The following is a 20,096-nucleotide window of genomic DNA, read 5'->3' as shown; positions in this document are numbered from 1 at the left end:
AGAGGATGGATTAATTAATTAGTTATTATGATTCAATTTATTGTCTGCCCCTCTCTGTATCTATGCTCAGGGCTGGGTACCCTAAACCACAGGACCCACCCCCATTGCTTATTTATTTTTCTCAAAGGGCTTTGCCTGCATACTAGGCCTCCTTTCTTCCCATTCAGTACTATAAAGCAGGGGTAGTCAACCTGTGGTCCTCCAGATGTCTGTGGACTACAATTCCCATGAGTCCCTGCCAGTGTTTGCTGGCAGGGGCTCATGGGAATTGTAGTCCATGGACATCTGGATGACCACAAGTTGACTACTCCTGCTATAAATGACCCTTCCACCTTCAGTTTCAGTAGGAGGTTGCAATGATTGCAGGTGCCATTCTCCTCACAATGGTGAAGTTTGTCTCTCTTTATATAGCAGCAAATTTCCAAGCTGACCTGGCTGACCTGACTTGTGAGATCGAGATCAAGCAGAAGCTGATAGATGAGTTGGAGAACAGCCAACGGCGCCTACAGACCCTTAAGCATCAATATGAGGAGAAGCTGATTCTGCTGCAGAACAAGATCCGTGACACTCAGCTGGAGAGGGACAGGGTCCTGCAGAACCTCAGTAAGGGCATGCTGCTTAGGGAAAGCTGGGCTTTGACAGGCTGAAAGAATGTATATGCAATGACCCATAACTTAGAGATGGGGCTCGCATTTCACTATCAAGAAAGGTCATGATCTTGGCATAAAGAGATAGATTTGAATAGTGTTTTCTTGGAATGGATGTGAGTGATAATTCTTTTACCTGAACATTGGGTTTTGCCAAAGGTAGTTCTTTTCTCCTACTCTTGGGAAGATGCAAGTCTTAATGTAATAACAGTCAAACAAGCATACAAGCAGTGAACCAGTTTCCAGAGTTCTGCCTGGTATTTGAATTTTACTTCAGCAGCATATATTTTTATTTTCATATATACAGCACCTCTCTTGTAACTGAAATATGAGCTTTCTGTTCAGAGAAAGTAGAGAGTAAAAACTTCTTGACCCTTTTCCAAATTGGGGGGCTGCATTTCTGAATGCTTTCAACATTCCCTGCTTTTTCCAGTTGGTCTCCTATCCCAGGTTGTCCACTGGACATTTTCAACAGTGGCTCTCACCTTGTGGGATGGGCTACCTGGAGGGAGGAGAGGAGTGCTGTCCTTGTTTGGGAGGCACCATAAGGCTCCTTTATTTGTTAGGATTTTTAATAGCGTTTTCTTGGAATGGATGTTATTATATTATTCATGATTTTATTTTAGAATAGTAAGATACCTGGAGGCTTTAAATATTAATATTTTAATTAATAAATTATTCAAGTTCAAATAAATAAAATATCTTAAAGATCCTAGTAGGAAAATTAAGCCCAATAATGGGCCTTTCAGTTCAGTAACCCTGACATTGAGGACAGAGATCTATGTCACTTTCTCTGTTGTGTTCTCTTTTCTTCAGGTACCATGGAATGCTACACAGAAGAGAAAGCCAACAAGATCAAAGCAGATTATGAGAAGCGTCTGAGGGAGATGAACAGAGACTTGCAGAAGTTGCAGGCAGCCCAGAAGGAACATGCCCGTCTTCTCAAGAACCAATCTCGATATGAACGAGAGTTGAAGAAGCTGCATGCAGAAGTGGCAGAGATGAAGAAAGCCAAGGTATTTTAACTGAGGGCAAATGGACAACCTGAGCCAGGTGGAATAAGTCGGGTGCCTGCCTGGACATTTACAGTCTTACTGCTTCCTTTGGACTCCAAGCTAGAGGCAAAGAAGGTGTTAGTGACAGAAAACATTTACTGCATAAGTTACATGATCAAGCATCCCGGGTCTATCGAAGCTGAAACAATTCAGTATTTCAGAAGGAAATCCTGGACCAAATACCACTGGTATTTGGATCCGGGATTTTTTGGAAATACCAAAATACCTTTGGGTCCAATAGACCTGAACCAAAAAAATACCAATTAAAATGAAATTGTACACCTGCCTCTAGTAACTTGCCCTAAACTAGTCAGTCACCTTTGCAACTAGGCAAGGACTTTGAAGAAGAAGAGTTGGTTCTTATATGCTGTTTTTTTCTACCAGAAGGAGTCTCAAAGTGGCTTACAGTCACCTTCCCTTTCCTCTCCCCACAACAGACATCCTGTGAGGTGGTGGAGGCTGAGAGAGCCCTGATATTACTGCTTGGTCAGAACAGCTTTATCAGTGTTGTAGTGAGCCCAAGGTCAATAAGCTGGCTGCATGTGGGGGAGCAGGGAATCAAACCCAGCTCACCAGATTAGAAGTCCACACTCCTAACCACTACACCAACCTGGCTCTCAATTGGTGTCTTTCCCATTCAGTCCCAACCCCATACCTGATATTCTGTACTTTGTATACTTGGACTATACAATTTTGTTTTTGACCCAGAACCTCCCTCCATTCTTCTTAAAGTTGGTTTTCAATAAACAAATAAAAACAATCAATAAAATTCAGCCATCATTTAATCTCTAAGAAATAAGAGCACATCAATTAGTGAACATATAAATACCATCCATAATAATGGCAGAAAATGTCAAGGCTGTTGTAAAAGCCTGCTGGGCAATAAAACAGGCTAACCAGGACTCTTGCAATATGCATGTCTTCAGATTATGCTAAAAGGGGTGGTGCTAACTGTACCTTCAAGGAGCAGGAGTTCCATAACAGGAGAGCAGCAGTTGAAAAGGCTCTACTGTGTTGCTGGTACTAACGTTACATCTGACATCACAAGCTCCTGCAACAAATTACTACCTAATTCAGAATCCAGGCAGGATCGTATGGCTGGAGCTTGTTCTTCAGAAAGGCTGGGTTCAAGCTCTATAGTGCTTTAAAGGCAAAACAGCAGCTTGAATTGGACCAAGAAACAAGTTTACATCCCCAGTTAGTTATGGAGTCTGCATGGCTATTGGGGCCAGATGATCTCTTAATATGCCAGCTGGTGATTCTGTCCGCAGGTGGCTTTGATGAAACAAATGCGTGAGGAGCAGCAGAGGCGGAGACTAGCAGAGACCAAGAGAAATCGGGAGATTGCCCAACTGAAGAAGGAGCAGCGCAGACAGGAGGTGGGTAAGGGCTCCATTTGGGGCTTGTTCATGCTTTAGGAGGCCTTTTTCTACTAGTGAGATTAGCAAAATAAATTGGTTTACTGGGAAAGGGCCTAATTTCTCTAAACTACCGTTGTTTCAGGAGAATTCTAGGCCTCACCTTGAACTTAGAAATAGGGCTGTCAAGGCCAAAGGGGGATCCTTTGCCCCTATTCCTTTTGACCACCATCACCATTGCCTGGGAAATTTTTTTTAAATACTGCAACTCCAATTATGGCTTAACTTTGTTTTTGGTTAAAATATCAAAAGCGACATAAGGTCACTCTAGGAGTCATCAGAAGCTATGATTTTTACTGGCAGTCTTCAAGCAAAGGTTGGATACACATTTTTCTTGGATGCTTTAGGATGCTTTGGACTGATCCTGCGTTGAGCAGGGGGTTGGACTAGATGGCCTGTATGGCCCCTTCCAACTCTATGATTCTGTGATTCTACTACAGAATTTCAGAAATTCCTAGAGTTACCTATATCACTTCTGCCAGGCAGTGCTTGGCAACCCTAGTTGATAACTCTAGGCTGCCCTGGAACTATTCCTTAAACAGTGTTGTTCTACTCTAGCAACCCTCGTTAGGTGAACTGCTGTGAAGCAGTTTTAGGCACAAAAAGGGGATGAAGTTACCATATTGGATCTCAGATTCCTTAAGGGTCTATCAGGAAATGTTGGTGATTAGGATCGTCTGATAGGCCATCCAGGACAGTCATAGAGCAGGGACTAAGCATAGCTGAACAGCAGAAGAAATGTGAAGTACACCTGTGTTTCTCCAGATTTCTATTCTGTGTTTCTCTGAATTTGCTGTCAATCCTGGTTTTCTTTGTACAATGGCACATATCCTACCACTTAGCTCAACAAAGATCGAAGACTTCCTGCAGTTTAAGGAGGCTTCTGTTATGTTGCTCTTCTTCCAGAGGAGGAGGAGGAGGAAGGCCTGGAGAAACTCCTCAATCTTCATTGAACTGAGTGGTAGGATACAGGCCAATAACTCCTACTGAATGTGTCTGTTAACTCTTGGTCAGTGACAGCAAAGAGCTAAACCACTAGCCCTAGCTTCAATAGCAACAAGATGGATGAGCTTGCTTCTAGCTGTTGCAGCACTAAACAGTGCCCTCTACTGTTGTCTATGATCACTTCAGACCATGGAGCATCCTGTATAACTTTAGTATGAATAACTGAGCTGGTACCTTGCATTTCCCTACAAAACCCTGTAATGGACATTTGGGGTTAGGCAGGGGGCATTTTAAGATAATAAAGCTACATAGAAGAGAATAAAGGTGGGTGCTTAGGAAATGCTATTAAGGATGTCAGAAATAAGAGAAAAATAAAACCCGAGTCCTGTAGCACCTTTAAGAATTATCCTTGGTTGTTTATAAATAATAGAAGATAAATAGAGGTCTGAACATTGGGAATGTCAGTATATGGCAGTCAAGTATTGATCATATAGCCAATGCTATAAACTATATCAATGCAATGGATTCCAGGGGCATGTCCAGGCATGTAAGGGGCACGTCCAGGCTTGTCTCTAGTTGTCAGCCTGAGTCTCCATAGGAATGCATTGGGATGATGCAATAAGGTGTTGCACCTGTGGCTAATTACCTGAGTGAGTCAGCACTGTTGTGATTGGCTGTTAATCTGTATATATGAAGTGTGCATTGTGTTATACTGTCTGCCTTCTTCATTGAGAGCTAAGCAGGACATTCTGAAACTCTGATGAATGTATTGCTGGATGCTGGATGTAAATAAATCACTGTAAATGATTTGCAACAACTTGGCTGTGTTGGTGAGTGATCTCTTCTCTGCTGGTGGTTGGACCTCTGTCCAAGTAAACAGCGCAAACTCGCAACAGGGTTATGGGCCCAGCACGCTGCGCTAGCGGCCGGAGGCACCACCACTGAGGCTGGAAGAGGAAGAGAACTCAGTTGCCTGGAGTTGGATGAAGGTCTGTGGCTACCGAGAGTGACTTGGAGGACGTGCAGAACGCAGGGAAGTCCAGTGAGTCTGAGGATAGCACAGCGGACCAGGCAAGCAGCAGCAGCTCTCAGGAAAAGGCCGAGGAGGTGAGCATTGAGGGAGTCCAGGTGTCTTGGCTAGACGACAGCATGGCATACATGGTGAATGCTCAGCTGGTGGATAAGCTCACCTCAACAAACTATAGTGTGTGGGCACTCCGGATGGAGCACTATCTCACACGAGAGGCTCTGTGGGAGTGTGTGTCAGCTCCTCCAGCAGCCCCCACACCAGAAGACGTCAACAAGGACCGGAAAGCCCTGGCGAATATCGTTTTGAGTGTTGCAGATGACCAGCTGATCTTCGTGACTGGCTGTACGACGGCGAAGGCAGCGTGGGACAGCTTGCAGTCGGTATACGTGAGGAGAACGGCAGGGTCCAAGATAGCAACAACAAGGAGGATGTACCGTCTCCGGTTATCTAAGGGAGAGTCGGTGAGAAATCACATCAACACATTGACAGCCTGTTTTCAGCAGCTAGAGAAACAAGGCAAGACGCTCCCAGATGAGGATAAAGTTTACATTCTTCTCTCCTCGTTAAGCGATGATTACAACGTGCTTATCACTTCCTTGGAAAGTCTCGACGCAGACAAGCTGACTCTTGTTTATGTGACGGGTCGTTTGCTCGAGGAACAGGCACGGCAGGACGAGTTAAGAACGGTTTCCCCTGGCGCCGGAGGTGTTAAAAGCGAGCAGCAGAGAATCAACGGCTGCGACAGCATTCCAGAGTTTAGCTCTGGAAGAAAACAACGGCAGAGCCAGGAACAATGTGTTTACAAGGTCCGACGTTGTTATGGTTGTGGCTCTAAGGAACATTTAAAAGCGAATTGCCCAAACAATAGCAAAAAGGCTAAGGGTAAGGATTGTTTGAAGAGGCAGGGAGCTTCTTTGGTGGTAACTGGGGGTGGTGGTGTTGCTGGGATTTGGTTACTTGATTCAGGAGCCAGCCAGCATTTCTGTGCAGACAAAAAGCTCTTGAAGTCTGTACAGCCTTCCACTCTCAAACATGTAAACTTAGCGGACGGCAGCAGTTCTATAGTCAGCTGCCAGGGTAGTGTAGAATTTTCTGCCCTGGGGTGTGTGTTTGATCACGTTATGCATGTACCCTCGCTTGAAAATAACCTTCTTAGTGTATCCTCATTGGCTAAGCAGGGTTTCACTGTTCAGTTCTTTGGGGACAGGTGTACCATAAGCAAGGGTGATAAAACTCTGGTGCAAGGAGAGATGCATAATGATGTTTACAGGATTGTAAATGAGTCTGCCAAAGCACAAGCGGTCCTGAACAAAAATCCCCATGAGAATTGTATCCACCTTCTTCATAGGCGCCTAGGCCACGCCAGTTTCAATGTCATAAACAAAACACTGGCTATGTTAGGCAGGGATGATGTACAAAAATGTGATGTGTTTTTAGACTGTGACATCTGTAAACAAGCCAAATCTAAAGCTTTCCCTGTAGCCAAAAAGAGCTCTAGAATGACTGTAAGAGCCTTGGAATTAGTGCACTGTGACGTTATCGGCCCTTATCAGCCTAGCTTATCAAAAAACCGTTTCGCGGTCATTTACACTGATGACTATAGCAGATTCAGCTGGGTGTATATATTGAAACATAAATCAGAGGTGTTTCAGACCACCAAATATTGGCTTAAAAGGGTTGAAAAGCAACTGGGTTTGGAAATGGCTGCATTCCAAACAGACATGGGAGGCGAATTTATGTCACTAGAGTTCACAAAGTGGCTTAAGGTCAAAGGCATAGAGCATAGGGTGGCAAATGTGGCAACCCCACAAGAAAACGGGCTGGCTGAGAGACGTGGGGCAGTCCTACAAACCATGATGTTATCAATGATAAAGGACTCAGGGTTAAACATGGGGTATTGGGCTGAAGCATTAAAAAATGCATGCTATGTGGTAAACCGTCTATGGACGAGCAGTATACAAAATATACCGTACAGGGTTTTATACTCCAAAAACCCAGACCTAGACCATCTGCGGGTGTTTGGCACTAAAGCCTGGGTAAATGTACCACTAACAAAACGTAGAAAAGGGAAGGACAGAGCTCAGAAGCTAACCTTTCTGGGTTATCAAAACAGTATGAAAAGCTATCGGTTTCTAAACCAAAATAATTCCTTGAGCTTCAGTCGCTCAGCTGGTTTTTGTGAGAGTGAGGGCTGGCCAAGGATTCATGCAAATGATTTCCCTGGTAAGGTATCTCTCCCACTAACAGATGGCTCTGAAGGCCAAACTGAAATCAAGCAAGAGGCTACTCCCTCGTCTCCTGCTGACAGGCAAGATTCTGCTCAAGCAGAAGGAGGTGAAAGAGTGCTTCCTAGGGTGTCAGAGCGTACCACAAAAGGAAAACCACCTCAGAGGTACGGTTATATCAATAACGTCTATGCTGAACCAGAGAATTATGAAGCAGTCATGTCTCTGGACAAGTCTGAGAGAGAGGCCTGGGTTCAGGCAATGGAGACTGAGTACAAATCTTTAATTGAAAATGAAGTGTTTACTTCTATGTGTTTGCCAGCAGGGGAAAAGGTGATATCTTGTAGATGGATTTACAAGCTCAAACAGTTAGCAGACGGCACAATCCTAAGAAAAGCCCGTCTGGTCGCTCGTGGTTTTAGTCAATGTAAACACTTAGACTATGACCAGACATTTGCCAGCACATTACGTGCAGAAACGCTAAGAGTGGCATTGCTAAAGGCAAGCCAAAATCGAATGAGAGTACATCATGCAGATTTTGTTACTGCTTACTTGAATGCAAGGGTAACAGAAAACTTATTTATGACCCAGATCCCTGGTTTTGAAGGGGAAGACAAACACAAGGTCTTAAAAATAAACAAGGCATTGTATGGACTTCATCAATCAGCATTTTTATGGAGAAAATGTCTTGATGAGGCACTACTCAGTGTGGGTTTCAAACAATGTATAGGTGATGTATGCATGTATAAAATACAATTGTTTGGGTCTAATTGCTATTTGCTGTGTTTCGTGGATGATTTAGCATTTCTGTACAACACAGAGCAACAAGTTGATTGGTTTGTGAAAACAACAGAACAACTGTTTAAGGTCAAGCATCTGGGCAATGTGGAGCATTACCTAGGTGTTGATATATCCCAGGATGGCCAGGGTGGCTATGAAATGTTCCAAGGGAAGAAAATACTAAAGTTACTGGAGAGGTTTAACATGTTGGAAGCGAAAGCTGTAAATTCTCCAATAACCACTAGCTATCTAAAAGACCCAGAGGGTGCGATGTTGGAAGATGTGACAACCTTCCAATCGCTTGTGGGATCTTTGCTATATATAGCTACTTGGTGTAGGCCAGATATATACTATGCCACTCATTTGTTGTGTCAGCGATGTTCCTGTCCAACAATGAGAGACTGGGTGGCAGCAAAACGCATACTTAGATATCTTAAAGGTACGGTGCACCTTAAGCTATCTCTAAGTGTGGATAATAATCCAAGGGTGTGGGCGTTTAGTGATGCAAGTTGGGGTGACCTCAATGGAAAATCCACATCAGGGATTGCAATTTATGTGTCTGGTGCTCTAATAATTTGGAAAGCATTGAAACAATCACATGTGGCCACAAGTACATGTGAGGCTGAGTTTTCTGCTTTAAGTGAATTGTGCTTACAGGTTGAATGGTTAAATCAAGTCTTAATAGATTTTGACATTAATGCACCATTGCCAATAAAGGTGTATTGTGACAGTACGGCAGCAACCCAGCTGGCTGTTGACAAAGGGATAAAATCCCGCAGTAAACATATAACCATTCGTTACCAGAATGTAAGAGAAGCTGTAAAGAAGAACTTAGTAACATTGGAACATTGTAAATCAGAAAACAATGTAGCAGATATCTTTACAAAGGCGCTAAGTGTGGATAGATTTATCCAACTGTGCAAAGCCTTGCGCATGGTGGCTGAAGGGGAAAATGACACATCCAGGAATGATCAATACATGCCTGAGGAGGTGTGTCAGTATATGGCAGTCAAGTATTGATCATATAGCCAATGCTATAAACTATATCAATGCAATGGATTCCAGGGGCATGTCCAGGCATGTAAGGGGCACGTCCAGGCTTGTCTCTAGTTGTCAGCCTGAGTCTCCATAGGAATGCATTGGGATGATGCAATAAGGTGTTGCACCTGTGGCTAATTACCTGAGTGAGTCAGCACTGTTGTGATTGGCTGTTAATCTGTATATATGAAGTGTGCATTGTGTTATACTGTCTGCCTTCTTCATTGAGAGCTAAGCAGGACATTCTGAAACTCTGATGAATGTATTGCTGGATGCTGGATGTAAATAAATCACTGTAAATGATTTGCAACAACTTGGCTGTGTTGGTGAGTGATCTCTTCTCTGCTGGTGGTTGGACCTCTGTCCAAGTAAACAGCGCAAACTCGCAACAGGGAAGTGCTTGTTAACTGTAAGAGGAATTTGGAGTTAGAATGTTAGTTGTTGAATTGGATAGACATCTTCAGGAACAAGAAATTTACTTTAGGAAAGAAAGTAGAACCAGATCTCTTGTTTGGGAGGGTTTTTGTGAGCCTTTCTTGTTTGCCATTAGACTCTCATAAATTTGAATGCATGGAAGACATCTGATATTTCTGCCATAAAGTTGCATTCATTAAAGTCCTCTGACTATTTCTGCTCAGCTTGGGCTTTTGTTATTAAGGAGTGTTCTTTCTTCTCATTGTGCTGCAGTTTCAGATTCGAACACTAGAATCTCAGAAACGGCAGCAGGAGATCGTACTGCGCAGGAAGACGCAAGAGGTGAGTGGTAGTATTACTGTCCAAAGACCATAATCTGCATTGCAGACCTCTCCCTATAACCCAAAACCCTAGTGGATTCTTTGGTTTTATCATTCATGAATAGACTGCAGGCTTCAAGGAACCAAGAAGGGAACATCCCTACTGCTCCTCAAGAGTCCCCTGAGATGCTGCTCAAAGCAACAGGGGTTGGAATCAGTAATACTTTCTCTGGCATGCAAATGTAATTCTGCAGCTCAGCTTCTGTTTTTCCAAAGCAGTTCTGGTGCTTCTTCCCAGCAAACTGCATCAAGCCATGCTTAATTCCCAATCTGACTCTTTTTTGGGGGGAAAGACTTAAGTGTGCAGATATGTATAGTGTGTTGACGGTTTGCATAACATTCTGTGATGCATTTGGCCAGAGCTATGGGGGAACTCACCTGTGGTCCCAATGCTGTAGACATCTTTCAAAGTGACTTTTAGAGCCATGACACTCTGAGCTTGGATTGCAGTAGATCTGCCAGCATGAGTTGCTTGGACTCTTATGCCATCCCTATGTTTCCGTTCTTCAGGACTGCTTCTTGTCATTCTCTAGGTTTCTGCTCTGCGCCGTCTGGCCAAACCTGTGTCTGAGCGGGTGGCTGGGAGGATGAACCAGAAGTCAACCATGGTGGACTCAGGTGCTGAGGTCTCTACCAGCACCACCTCCTCAGAGCCAGAATCTGCTTCTCGTTCTGTCTCCAGCATTGTGCGCCAATGGAATCGGAAAATCAACACTTTTCTGGGAGAGTCTCCTCCTTCCACAAATGGGTCTCGGACCATCAGGTGAGATTTACCAGTTTGGTCAATGTGTAGAACTATCTAGGAAGTGTGTATAAAAGCCCCTTGGGTAGAATGAAGCAAGCTCCTTCAGGTGAAGTCATGCAGGTGATTGGCTTCTGTGTATTCTTTTCCGTGCCTTTAATTTGCAGTGTTCCCATTTCTATGCACTGTCAATGCTTGGAATGGCATAACCCAGGGTGTTTATGGCATTTGGTTTTTCCCTTCTGCAGAAAGAAGTTTGCAAAGAAAGGGGCAAGCCATACCTTCAGCAAGACAGCCCGCCTGAAGTGGCAATCACTGGAGCGGCGTGTCTTTGATATTGTCATGCAGAGGATGACTGTCATCAACCTGGAGTCAGATATGGAGCGGCTCATCAAGGTGAAAGAAGCTTGTTGGCTCCTGCTGCAGCACCATGTGGAGCTTGGGCAGGAGTCCATGCAGCACTGGCTGGGGACAAATATCCCATGTGCTTTCTTTCTATTCCAGAAACGTGAAGAGCTGTCGCTGATGCAAGAAATGCTCCTGGGGAAGAGGGAGAAGCTGCAGCCAGAGAGCCCAGAGGAGCAGAAGGGACTTCAGGAGCTGAATGAAGAGATTGAAGTGCTGGCTGCCAACATAGACTACATCAACGACAGCATTTCTGACTGCCAAGCCACCATCATGCAGATTGAGGAGACCAAGGTGGGCCATGTCTGTGAACAGTGAGCCTTTTTGGAGGGCAACAGACTGAGGTTTTTGAGGCTGGCTTAGAGGAACAGAGCTGGCTCATTTGTTTAGATGCTTGGATGTAAAGGTAAAGGTAAAGGTATCCCCTGTGCAAGCACCGAGTCATGTCTGACCCTTGGGGTGACGCCCTCTAGCGTTTTCATGGCAGACTCAATACGGGGTGGTTTGCCAGTGCCTTCCCCAGTCATGACCGTTTACCCCCCAGCAAACTGGGTACTCATTTTACCGACCTCGGAAGGATGGAAGGCTGAGTCGACCTTGAGCCGGCTGCTGGGATTGAACTCCCAGCCTCATGGGCAAAGCTTTCAGACAGCTGCCTTACCACTCTGCGCCACAAGAGGCTCTTTATGCTTGGATGTAGTGGGCTGTATTTAGTCATTTGGGAAGATCTTTGTTTTCTGGAGTTAGCAAATTCAGACCTTGCCTTGTCTTTCCAAAGCAGTACAGCTTTGAATGGCTTGGGCCTCTCTTCTCTCTCTCTCTCTCTCTCTCAAGGTAGGGAAGTGTAAAACAGACATTTGAAATACAATCTGTGCATCTGAAATTTCATGGAACTTTGCTTTAACTGTTAGCCAGCTAACCCCTCTAGTCCCTCTGAAGATGCTGTAGGACTGAACATTATTTAAAGATAGGAAAGGATAACTAGAAAGCCCTATCAGAATTTAGTACTGAGTCCAAAGGCCCCTTTAAGACCAACAAAGTTTTGTTCATGTTGTAAGCTTTCAGGTGTCCAGAACACTTCCTCAAACAATGAAATGGAACTAACCTGACCACATATATAAGAAGAAAGTCAGTTTTGGTTTAGTGCACAGCATAATGAGAATGTTTAGCAGATCCAGATACACATTATGCTGTGGACAAATCCATGACCGACTTTCTCTTTATATATGTGGGCCTGCTGCTTCCATTTCATTTTCTGAGGAAGTGTGCGTGCACACAAAAGCTTACAACTTGAACAAAACTTTGCTGATCTTAAAGGTGCCATTGGATTCAAAATTTGTTCTGCTACTTCAGACCAATACAGCTATCTACTAGAATTTAGTACAGTGTGTGAATTTAATACCTGTATTAAACAAGTCATCTTGAATAGTCTAGCTACTCAAGAAGTTACCTCTTGAGCATTCAAACCAATATCTTGGGAAGAAAGAACTCCTGTCCTCTCTAGACTTTTTCATTCTACCTTACTTTCCTCCTTGGGTTCTTTCTTCTTCCTAGGAAGAACTGGATTCTACTGACACCTCTGTGGTGATCAGCTCTTGTTCTTTGGCTGAAGCACGACTACTGCTGGATAATTTCCTCAAGGCTTCCATAGACAAGGTAGGTCAACAGAGACTAACCTTTTTTCTGCTAGCTTACTGACTGAGCAGTGGGTCAGTTTTTTCAAAGATCAAAAGTATGATATAGTTGCTTATTGACAAGTTTATTGAACTTAACATTGCTAGGGAGTATATTTTCAGGGATTAGAAAGCCTCTGTATCCGGTCCATAACTCTCTGAAAATTCTATGCTTTTGTCTAACCATAACCTTTACTGAGTAAAATCTCAGGACAAACCTAATCTAGTGTTGAAGAGCAGCCAACCTATCTGCATCATGAAAGGGAATATGCAAAGAACCCCATTTACAAAAATATTATTCTGGTCTTCAGGGCAACATGCATACATCATGTTTCAGCACAAAACTGTGGTAGAGGTTTAGTCTAGAACCATCCCCCCACTTCTTCTCCAGATCTAGAAAACCTTCACTGAGGGACTTTGGTTTCTACACACAGAGCCTGCAGGTGGTACAGAAGGAAGCTCAGATACGACTTCTGGAAGGACGCTTGAGACAAACAGATGTGACTGGCTCCTCCCAGAACCACCATATCCTGGATGCCCTGCGGGAGAAGGCAGAATCCCATCCTGAGCTGCAGGCACTCATCCACAATGTCCAGCAAGGTGGGTAGGATCAGATGTCCATTTTGCAATCCACTCATGATGATGGCAATATTCTCTCTTATAAGCATCTTTCCATTAAGAGCTATTAGCTTCTTGTAAGGAAGAAGTTGTGTGACTCTGTGGTAGAGCTCATGTCTGAAAAACTGCAGGCTTAGTCATGAGCATCTCCACTTAAAGCATCTCAGGTAACAGGGGTTGGCAAAAACCTTTCTCTGCCTGAAACCCTGGAGAACTGCTGCCAGTCAGAACAGACAATACTGAGCTATATGAACCAATGGGCCATACTCTGTGCTAAGTCCTTAGCTGGCAAAGGCCTTGCCTATGTGCCAGTGGATGTGATCTGAACCTGTGTTTTGCTTTATGTAGAGAATGGCTATGCCAGTACAGATGAGGAAATATCTGAATTCAGCTTGGCTTCAGAAGGGAGGTAAGTACATCCCCTGACCAAATTCCCCTGTCCTTCAGTGGCTGAAAAGATGCGAATTAAATCTGTTGATTAATAGAGGCACCCAAAAAAGTCAGTTTAAGCACTGTGTTATGGACTTTCGCCCGTGATGAATGCAGATAAAGAGAATTCTCTGTGGAAATGTCCATGTGGGGCCAGAACTTTACTAGGAGAGATCATTGAGTGGCAGCTAAGCTTCCTACTGTACTTTTTTTGTCTTTCCTACAGTTTTTCCCAGTCTTTCTCCATGAAGGGTTCTGCCAGCCAGGATGACTTCAAGTGTCGAGTAAGTTGAAAGCCTCTGTCTGACAAACATGGCTTTATATAGGATATAGCTACAAAGATTGACATGTGTCTTTAGGGTATATAAACAGTTAGAATCATAGAGTTGGAAGGGATCTCCAGGGTCATTTAGTCCAACCCCCTGCACAACGCAGGAAATCACAACTACCTGCCTCCCACAGACCGTTTATGCACTGAGAACTTCACTGCTCCAGCTCTTGTGCAGGAACACAAATAGGGGGTGGATGAGGAACACTGGGCCAAATGCTCCCCCATGTGGGTGCAGGAAGAGGTGGGGAAACCTGCCACGACTAAAACTCCAGCCTGCATTAAACCTCCAGTGCATAAACGGTCACAGTGACCCCAGTTTCATGCCCAAATGATTCCCCTCCCACCAGAAATCTCCAGAATCCAGCCTGGCCTGGAGGAAATTCACCTACCACCCCACAGCAGCAATTAGCAATTTCCTGGATATGCAAGGAAGGGCCACAAGAGACAAACACTGGCACTCCATTCCTGCCCATCCACTCACAATCTGCCTAAGTTAATAAAATTAGCATTTCTGTCAGATGACTATCTAGCCTCTGCTTAAAAACTTCCAAAGAAGAAGAACCTGCCACATCCCAAGGAATCCTATTCCACTGAGGAGCCACTCTAACTGTCAGGAACTTCTTCCGGATGTTTAGCTGAAAATTCTTTTGAATCAATTTAAACCCACTGGTTCTGGTCTGATCCTCTGGGGAAACAGAAAGCAAATCTGTTCCATCTTCTATATGACAGCCCTTCAAGTATTTGAAGATGGTTATCATATCACCTCTTAGTCGTCTTCTCTCCAGGCTAAACAGACCAAGCTCACTCAACCTTTCCTCATATGACTTGGTCTCCAATCCCCTCATCATCTTTGTACCCTTCCTCCGGACATGTTCCAGTTTCTCTACATCTTTCTTCAGTTGTGGTGCCCAAAACTGAACACAAGTGAGGTCTAACCAGAGCAGAGTAAATTGGTAACATCACCTCATATTATCTGGACACTATGCTTCTTTTAATACAGCCCAAAATACCATTTGCCTTTTTAGCTACCAAGTCACACTGCTGACTCATGTTCAGTGTACGGTCTACTAGATCCTTTTCACATATATTACTGCCAAGACAAGTCTCACCCATCCTATAGTGACAAGTCTCACCCATCCTACCTAAATGCAGAACTTTACATTTTTCACTATTAACATTCATTACAGCCCAGTTTTCCAGCCTGTCCAGATCATCCCATCTCTCATCATATGAAATAACTTTGCCATGTTGAGCATGATTCCCCTCACAAAAGAAGGAGAAGGAGAATTAATTCTGCCCTCTCTTCATCGCCTGTTATTTCCTGACATGTAAGCATGCAGAAAGGAGTGCCTCCACAAGGAAGTTTAACCAAGGGGAAAGAAAGGCCTTTTTTCAAAAGTACTGTCAATCCATAATCTGTCTCCTTCCCCTTCCTGCCATGCTCAGGGCAGAGGATTCTCCACTGTTTTTACTCTCCATTCAAGCCAACTGATCCAACTCCATCCTGCATGGAGTTATGACCAGTGAGGAGTCATACTCAGTGGCTGAGTTTTGACTTTGGCTTCTTCCCCACTTTTTATTGTGCCTAGATTAAACCTTTATTCTGAATTTTGCCACTAGAGGTAGTAGTATTGTAAATCAAGATGTTACTATCCTGCTCTGGTAAATCCAACAAATGAAATTAAAACAAAGCCCTGGTGTATTCTTCCCACTCGTTTCTCTGCCACCTCAGTGCAGCCACCCAAATTATTTCCTCCTCTACTGACCCACTTGAAATCCAGTGCAGAACTGGAGCAGGTGATTTACCAAGACTGCCAACTGCTAGATTTTAAGTCGAAGAAAGAGAAAACTGACCAAGAAGTGCCAGTTTTCCAGTTCTGAGCAGCATTTGCACTGGTAACCTAGGAATATCTTTTATATTGCTTCGCTAGCTAGTGTGCTTCTTGGGGTGACTCATGCATCTTGGCTGTTTGCTTTAGGGAGAGCCCAAGTTGTCTGGCCAGATGAAGGCTGTGTCTGCGGAGTGCCTGGGGCCAATGCTGGATATCTCCACCAAGAACATCACCAAATCATTGGCATCTCTCATGGAGATCAAAGAGGATGGGGTTGGCTTTTCCATTCGTGATGCTTACTACAAGGAGAAGGTTTCTCGCACCATCAGCCTGCCCACTCGGGGAAGCACTTTGTAAGTCATAGCAGCATAAGCCCTATTTAACTGACTGGGGAGCAGTTAGCCATTGACTTGGAAGTAAATTTATTTTGTTTAGATATACCTCACCACCACTTCTGTAGACAGTACTTGAGTAATACTCTCAGAGGGCTTCTTCACTTTGAAGTAGGGGGCTGCAGGCATAGAGGCTGCAGAGAATAGTGCATGGTCCCGGGGTCAGAGTCAAGGGCCTGTACTATTTTATAATTCAGCTAGGGGGATTACCTAGGTGAGAGAACTAGTGCAGTGGAATGCTTAGGTTGTTGTATGGAGTGTGGCCAAACCTGGGATCAAATCCCACACTCAGCCATGAAGCTGAATGACCTTGGGCTAGTCACTCTCTCTCAAACCAACCTGCCTCCGCAACCTTGGGGTATAGATAATGAGAAGGAGAGCAGAATCATGCATGCCACTCTGAGGTCCTTGGGCAATTAAAATGCAGGGGCAGAAGGAATGCAGTCATCATCTGCAGAAGGAAATTTCCTACCCTGCCCTTCTTCCTGAGAGGTTCACTATGAAGGTACTTACAGAAAAGTATGTAAGCAAGGAAAAAATAAATCCTCGTGTTGGAGTATCTTGCAAGTGGTAAGTCCCCAGCACTTACCACTTGCTAGATATTCTACCTACTTCAAGATAAACAGCAGAGTCTGTGAATTAATATAGTATGGAGAAATTGTGTAGAGCACACATATTCAAGAAAGCAATATTTAATAACTACAGAGCCATTTAAATAACATCTTGGCTAAAGCTTAGGATGCCTCATTAAATCTACCTCAGTATGGCACCCAGTAATAATGAGAGAGAGGAGGAAGAAGAAAAGAGCTGATTCCATGAATAACAGTGAAAAGAAGGGGAGGCTGATTCAGAGGTGTGTGTGTGGGGGGGGGGGGGGAAACAGTACCAAGCATCAGACCCCCTCCCTCTTGAAAAACTGTAGAGCTTTCTCTCATTCAAATTAGGTTCCAGAGACTTTTCAACACACATCTCTGATTTATTTATTTCTTATTTGGATTTATATGGCTGCCCCTCCTGGCAAGCCAGATTGTGGCAGTTAACAACATAACAATTAAATACCAAATAACATTAAGAACAATTAACAACCATTAATTAGAACCACTTAAACCCCATTTAAAATAGCTTACTTGGTTCTGTTATTGCACCAGTACTTAAGGCCATTGTCTGTAGTTGTTTCTTGTTTATCCCGGGACTGGCTTATCTCAGGAGGGAGCCAGTTCAATGGTGTTACTGGTTACTGATGATGTCCTGTGTCCTGGTGATGCCCTGAATAATAATGGCATATTGTTATAATGTTAATAATAACAAGGATGCCTAACTGTGAAAACTAACCACCTCTTCCTCCAGCCCTCGGCAGTCCCGTGGCTCAGACACCTCACCCCTCACAAGGAGGAAATCCTATGACCGAGGCCAGCCCATCAGGTGAGTGTGTGCAAGTCCAAGATCACGTGGCAGCAGGGCTTCCATTTTGCCTTTGATGCAGGGATGGGTTGCTTGATGTTGGAAGATCTGACAAGACTGGGAGCATCCGGGTACTGGGAGGACCAGGGACAGAAAGAGTCTGCCGTCAGTGCAACCCCTTGCATCTTTCTTTCTTGTCCAGGACACCAGATGTTGGATTCACTCCCCCCTCCTCTCCTCCCAGCAGGCCACGCAATGACCGCAACGTCTTCTCCCGCCTCACCAGCAACCAGAGTCCAGGCTCAGCACTGGACAAGTAAGACCAGTTGTGAGACTAGGGGAAGATGGCATCCCAGAGCAAAAGTGGTGATGAAATTGGCAATTATAGGTGGTGGCTACTGGCAGCAGCAGCTTGCATGATGGGTCACAGGAGGGGCTCTGGCTATTGGCATTAACAGCTGTCAAAGGGAGAAAGGGATGTGTTTGTACCAGAGGGTGTCATAATGTGGTTACAGAGGTGCTGATGGGAGCACGGATCCATTATGGCAGCACTGTATGAGTGCACATGTCTTCCAATCACATTCTACTTTCTACCTAATACCAAAACTTCAAGTTTTCTCCATCATTGGTAGTGTAATACTGCACATCTGAATTTGTCCAGGAGGTAACAGACCACAAAGGCTTCTGAACCTAGGTCTCCTCCCAGGACGGGCATCTTCATCAGAACTATAGCTGAAAAACCCCAGGAGCCTCCCTACTGCCCCTCTTCCAAAGTACATCAGAAATAGGATTCATTGATGGAGAGGTAGAAAGATTCTATCTTCAGATTCTCTGGTGGTCCTTCTGCCCCGGGAGGGGGGTGGCTGTGCTTTTTCCAGTGCACCAAGTAGAAAAATGGTGAGTAGCTCAGTCCTTCCAATTACTTCACACCAAGGTGTCACAGGCCCATGATGCACATCCAGGGAACCACAAAAAACAGGCATAGGCAGTTCTTGAGAAAAGTCCATAAGTTGTTTCATTAGGATTCTAGAGCAGTGGTCCCCAACCTTTCTGAGGCTGGGGACCGGCAGGGCAACTGCCCGCCCGCGCATGCCATGCATGCGCACCCGTGCCCGCGCATCACACATGCGCGGCTGGGCCACGCATCAGCACATGCGCGGCTGGGCCACGCATCAGCACATGCGCCATGCGCAGCTGGAATCGTGCATGTGCGGCACTTTCGCGAAAGTGCCGCGCATGCGCGATTTCAGCCGTGCACGGCGCATGTGTGCATGCACAGCCCGGCCACGCATGCGCGATGCACGGGCGCGGGCCTGATTCCCTCTCCCCCCCCTCCCGCAGTAAGAAGCTTCCTGGGCCGCAAGCTTGCGGCCTGGGAAGTTTTTTACTGCGGGGGGGGGGCGGGGAGAGGGAGCCGCGGCCCGTGGGTTGGGGACCACTGTTTTAGAGAACAAATACAGGCTTTCTGTCATAACAGGAGAACATTGCTGAAGACAAGGCTTGATAGCAAAGTCAGGATACATATAGCCTTAACCCCACACACCCCATCATCTGGTATTTTGAGCATCAAAATGCATTCCCGTGGAAAAGGCCTTTTTATCTTCAAAATAAAAACAAAGTAAAAGCAGTTCAGGAGTTTGACACCTGGATGCTGCAGTGCAACAAGGCCATTCACCTTTTCAGACACTACAGAGGCTTAGGCATAAAGATATCAGAACATACTGCCAGGAGATCAGAGAACCCAGGGAGCAAAGGGGCATAGAGAAAAATACCAGAAAACCCATTCAGGAAAGACCTCCGATTGATTACATGGAGCCAGGAAGGGGGCAACAATACATAAGGTATTTACCACAGGAGGATGGTCTTGTGCAGTTTCCCCATTGTCACTGTCAATTCAGCACAACAACAGCAGCAGGACTGCCATATGCCTGGTTCCCCTGCAGTTTTGAGGGGTGGTGGTGGTTAAAGTTAAGTCTCTTGTGCGTGTCATTGCAGAAGTACAAGTGCAAAGGTATATCGCACAGTGCAGGGGGCCTAGAGACTTACCATGGAAAAAATAAACCTGAGGATTCAGAAAACATTAATGATTGTGACAGCATTTATTTTAAAAGCCCCCTAGTCACAGGGGAAATGGCCATGGGTAATTGGGGCATAGAAGATGAGGGTATGAGTAGTGCTCAAAAGATCTGGATTATATTATGATCTTTCCCAAAACACTGCAGCAAAACAAGTTCGGGAAAGATCACAGGGAAAACATGGGAGGTGCATGAAAGCACCATAGTGCTGTGGGGAAGCAGGAAAAACTCATCTTTCGAAGAGCATCCAAGCGGGGCAAATAATC

General features: G+C 44.8%; 2 protein-coding genes across 5 annotated transcripts in view; one reads left to right on the top strand and one right to left on the bottom strand.

The window, feature by feature from the left end:
• The window catches only part of RPL10A (ribosomal protein L10a), a 486,091-nt gene that overhangs the window by 163,256 nt on the left and 302,739 nt on the right, over positions 1–20,096 (bottom strand). The gene's annotated exons all lie outside the window — the stretch shown is intronic.
• The window catches only part of KIF21B (kinesin family member 21B), a 91,945-nt gene that overhangs the window by 55,886 nt on the left and 15,963 nt on the right, over positions 1–20,096 (top strand). For all 4 annotated transcript variants that reach the window (XR_013230369.1, XR_013230368.1, XM_077334254.1 and 1 more), the window contains exons 14-27: positions 412–603; positions 1,464–1,663; positions 2,974–3,081; positions 9,826–9,894; positions 10,466–10,695; positions 10,923–11,070; positions 11,179–11,373; positions 12,634–12,735; positions 13,187–13,352; positions 13,719–13,779; positions 14,026–14,083; positions 16,110–16,315; positions 17,702–17,776; positions 17,958–18,071. Coding sequence is in view for 2 of the 4 variants with exons in the window: in XM_077334254.1 (XP_077190369.1) it covers positions 412–603; positions 1,464–1,663; positions 2,974–3,081; positions 9,826–9,894; positions 10,466–10,695; positions 10,923–11,070; positions 11,179–11,373; positions 12,634–12,735; positions 13,187–13,352; positions 13,719–13,779; positions 14,026–14,083; positions 16,110–16,315; positions 17,702–17,776; positions 17,958–18,071 (1,924 nt within the window). In the remaining 2 variants the exon portion in view is untranslated. The remainder of the gene's footprint in view (positions 1–411; positions 604–1,463; positions 1,664–2,973; positions 3,082–9,825; positions 9,895–10,465; positions 10,696–10,922; positions 11,071–11,178; positions 11,374–12,633; positions 12,736–13,186; positions 13,353–13,718; positions 13,780–14,025; positions 14,084–16,109; positions 16,316–17,701; positions 17,777–17,957; positions 18,072–20,096) is intronic.

Source organism: Paroedura picta, chromosome 4 (genome assembly GCF_049243985.1).
Source record: "Paroedura picta isolate Pp20150507F chromosome 4, Ppicta_v3.0, whole genome shotgun sequence".
In the NCBI taxonomy this organism is placed as follows: domain Eukaryota; kingdom Metazoa; phylum Chordata; class Lepidosauria; order Squamata; family Gekkonidae; genus Paroedura; species Paroedura picta.
The sequence above is the reverse complement of the archived record's forward strand: the minus strand, read 5'-3'. Positions and strand labels throughout refer to the sequence as shown.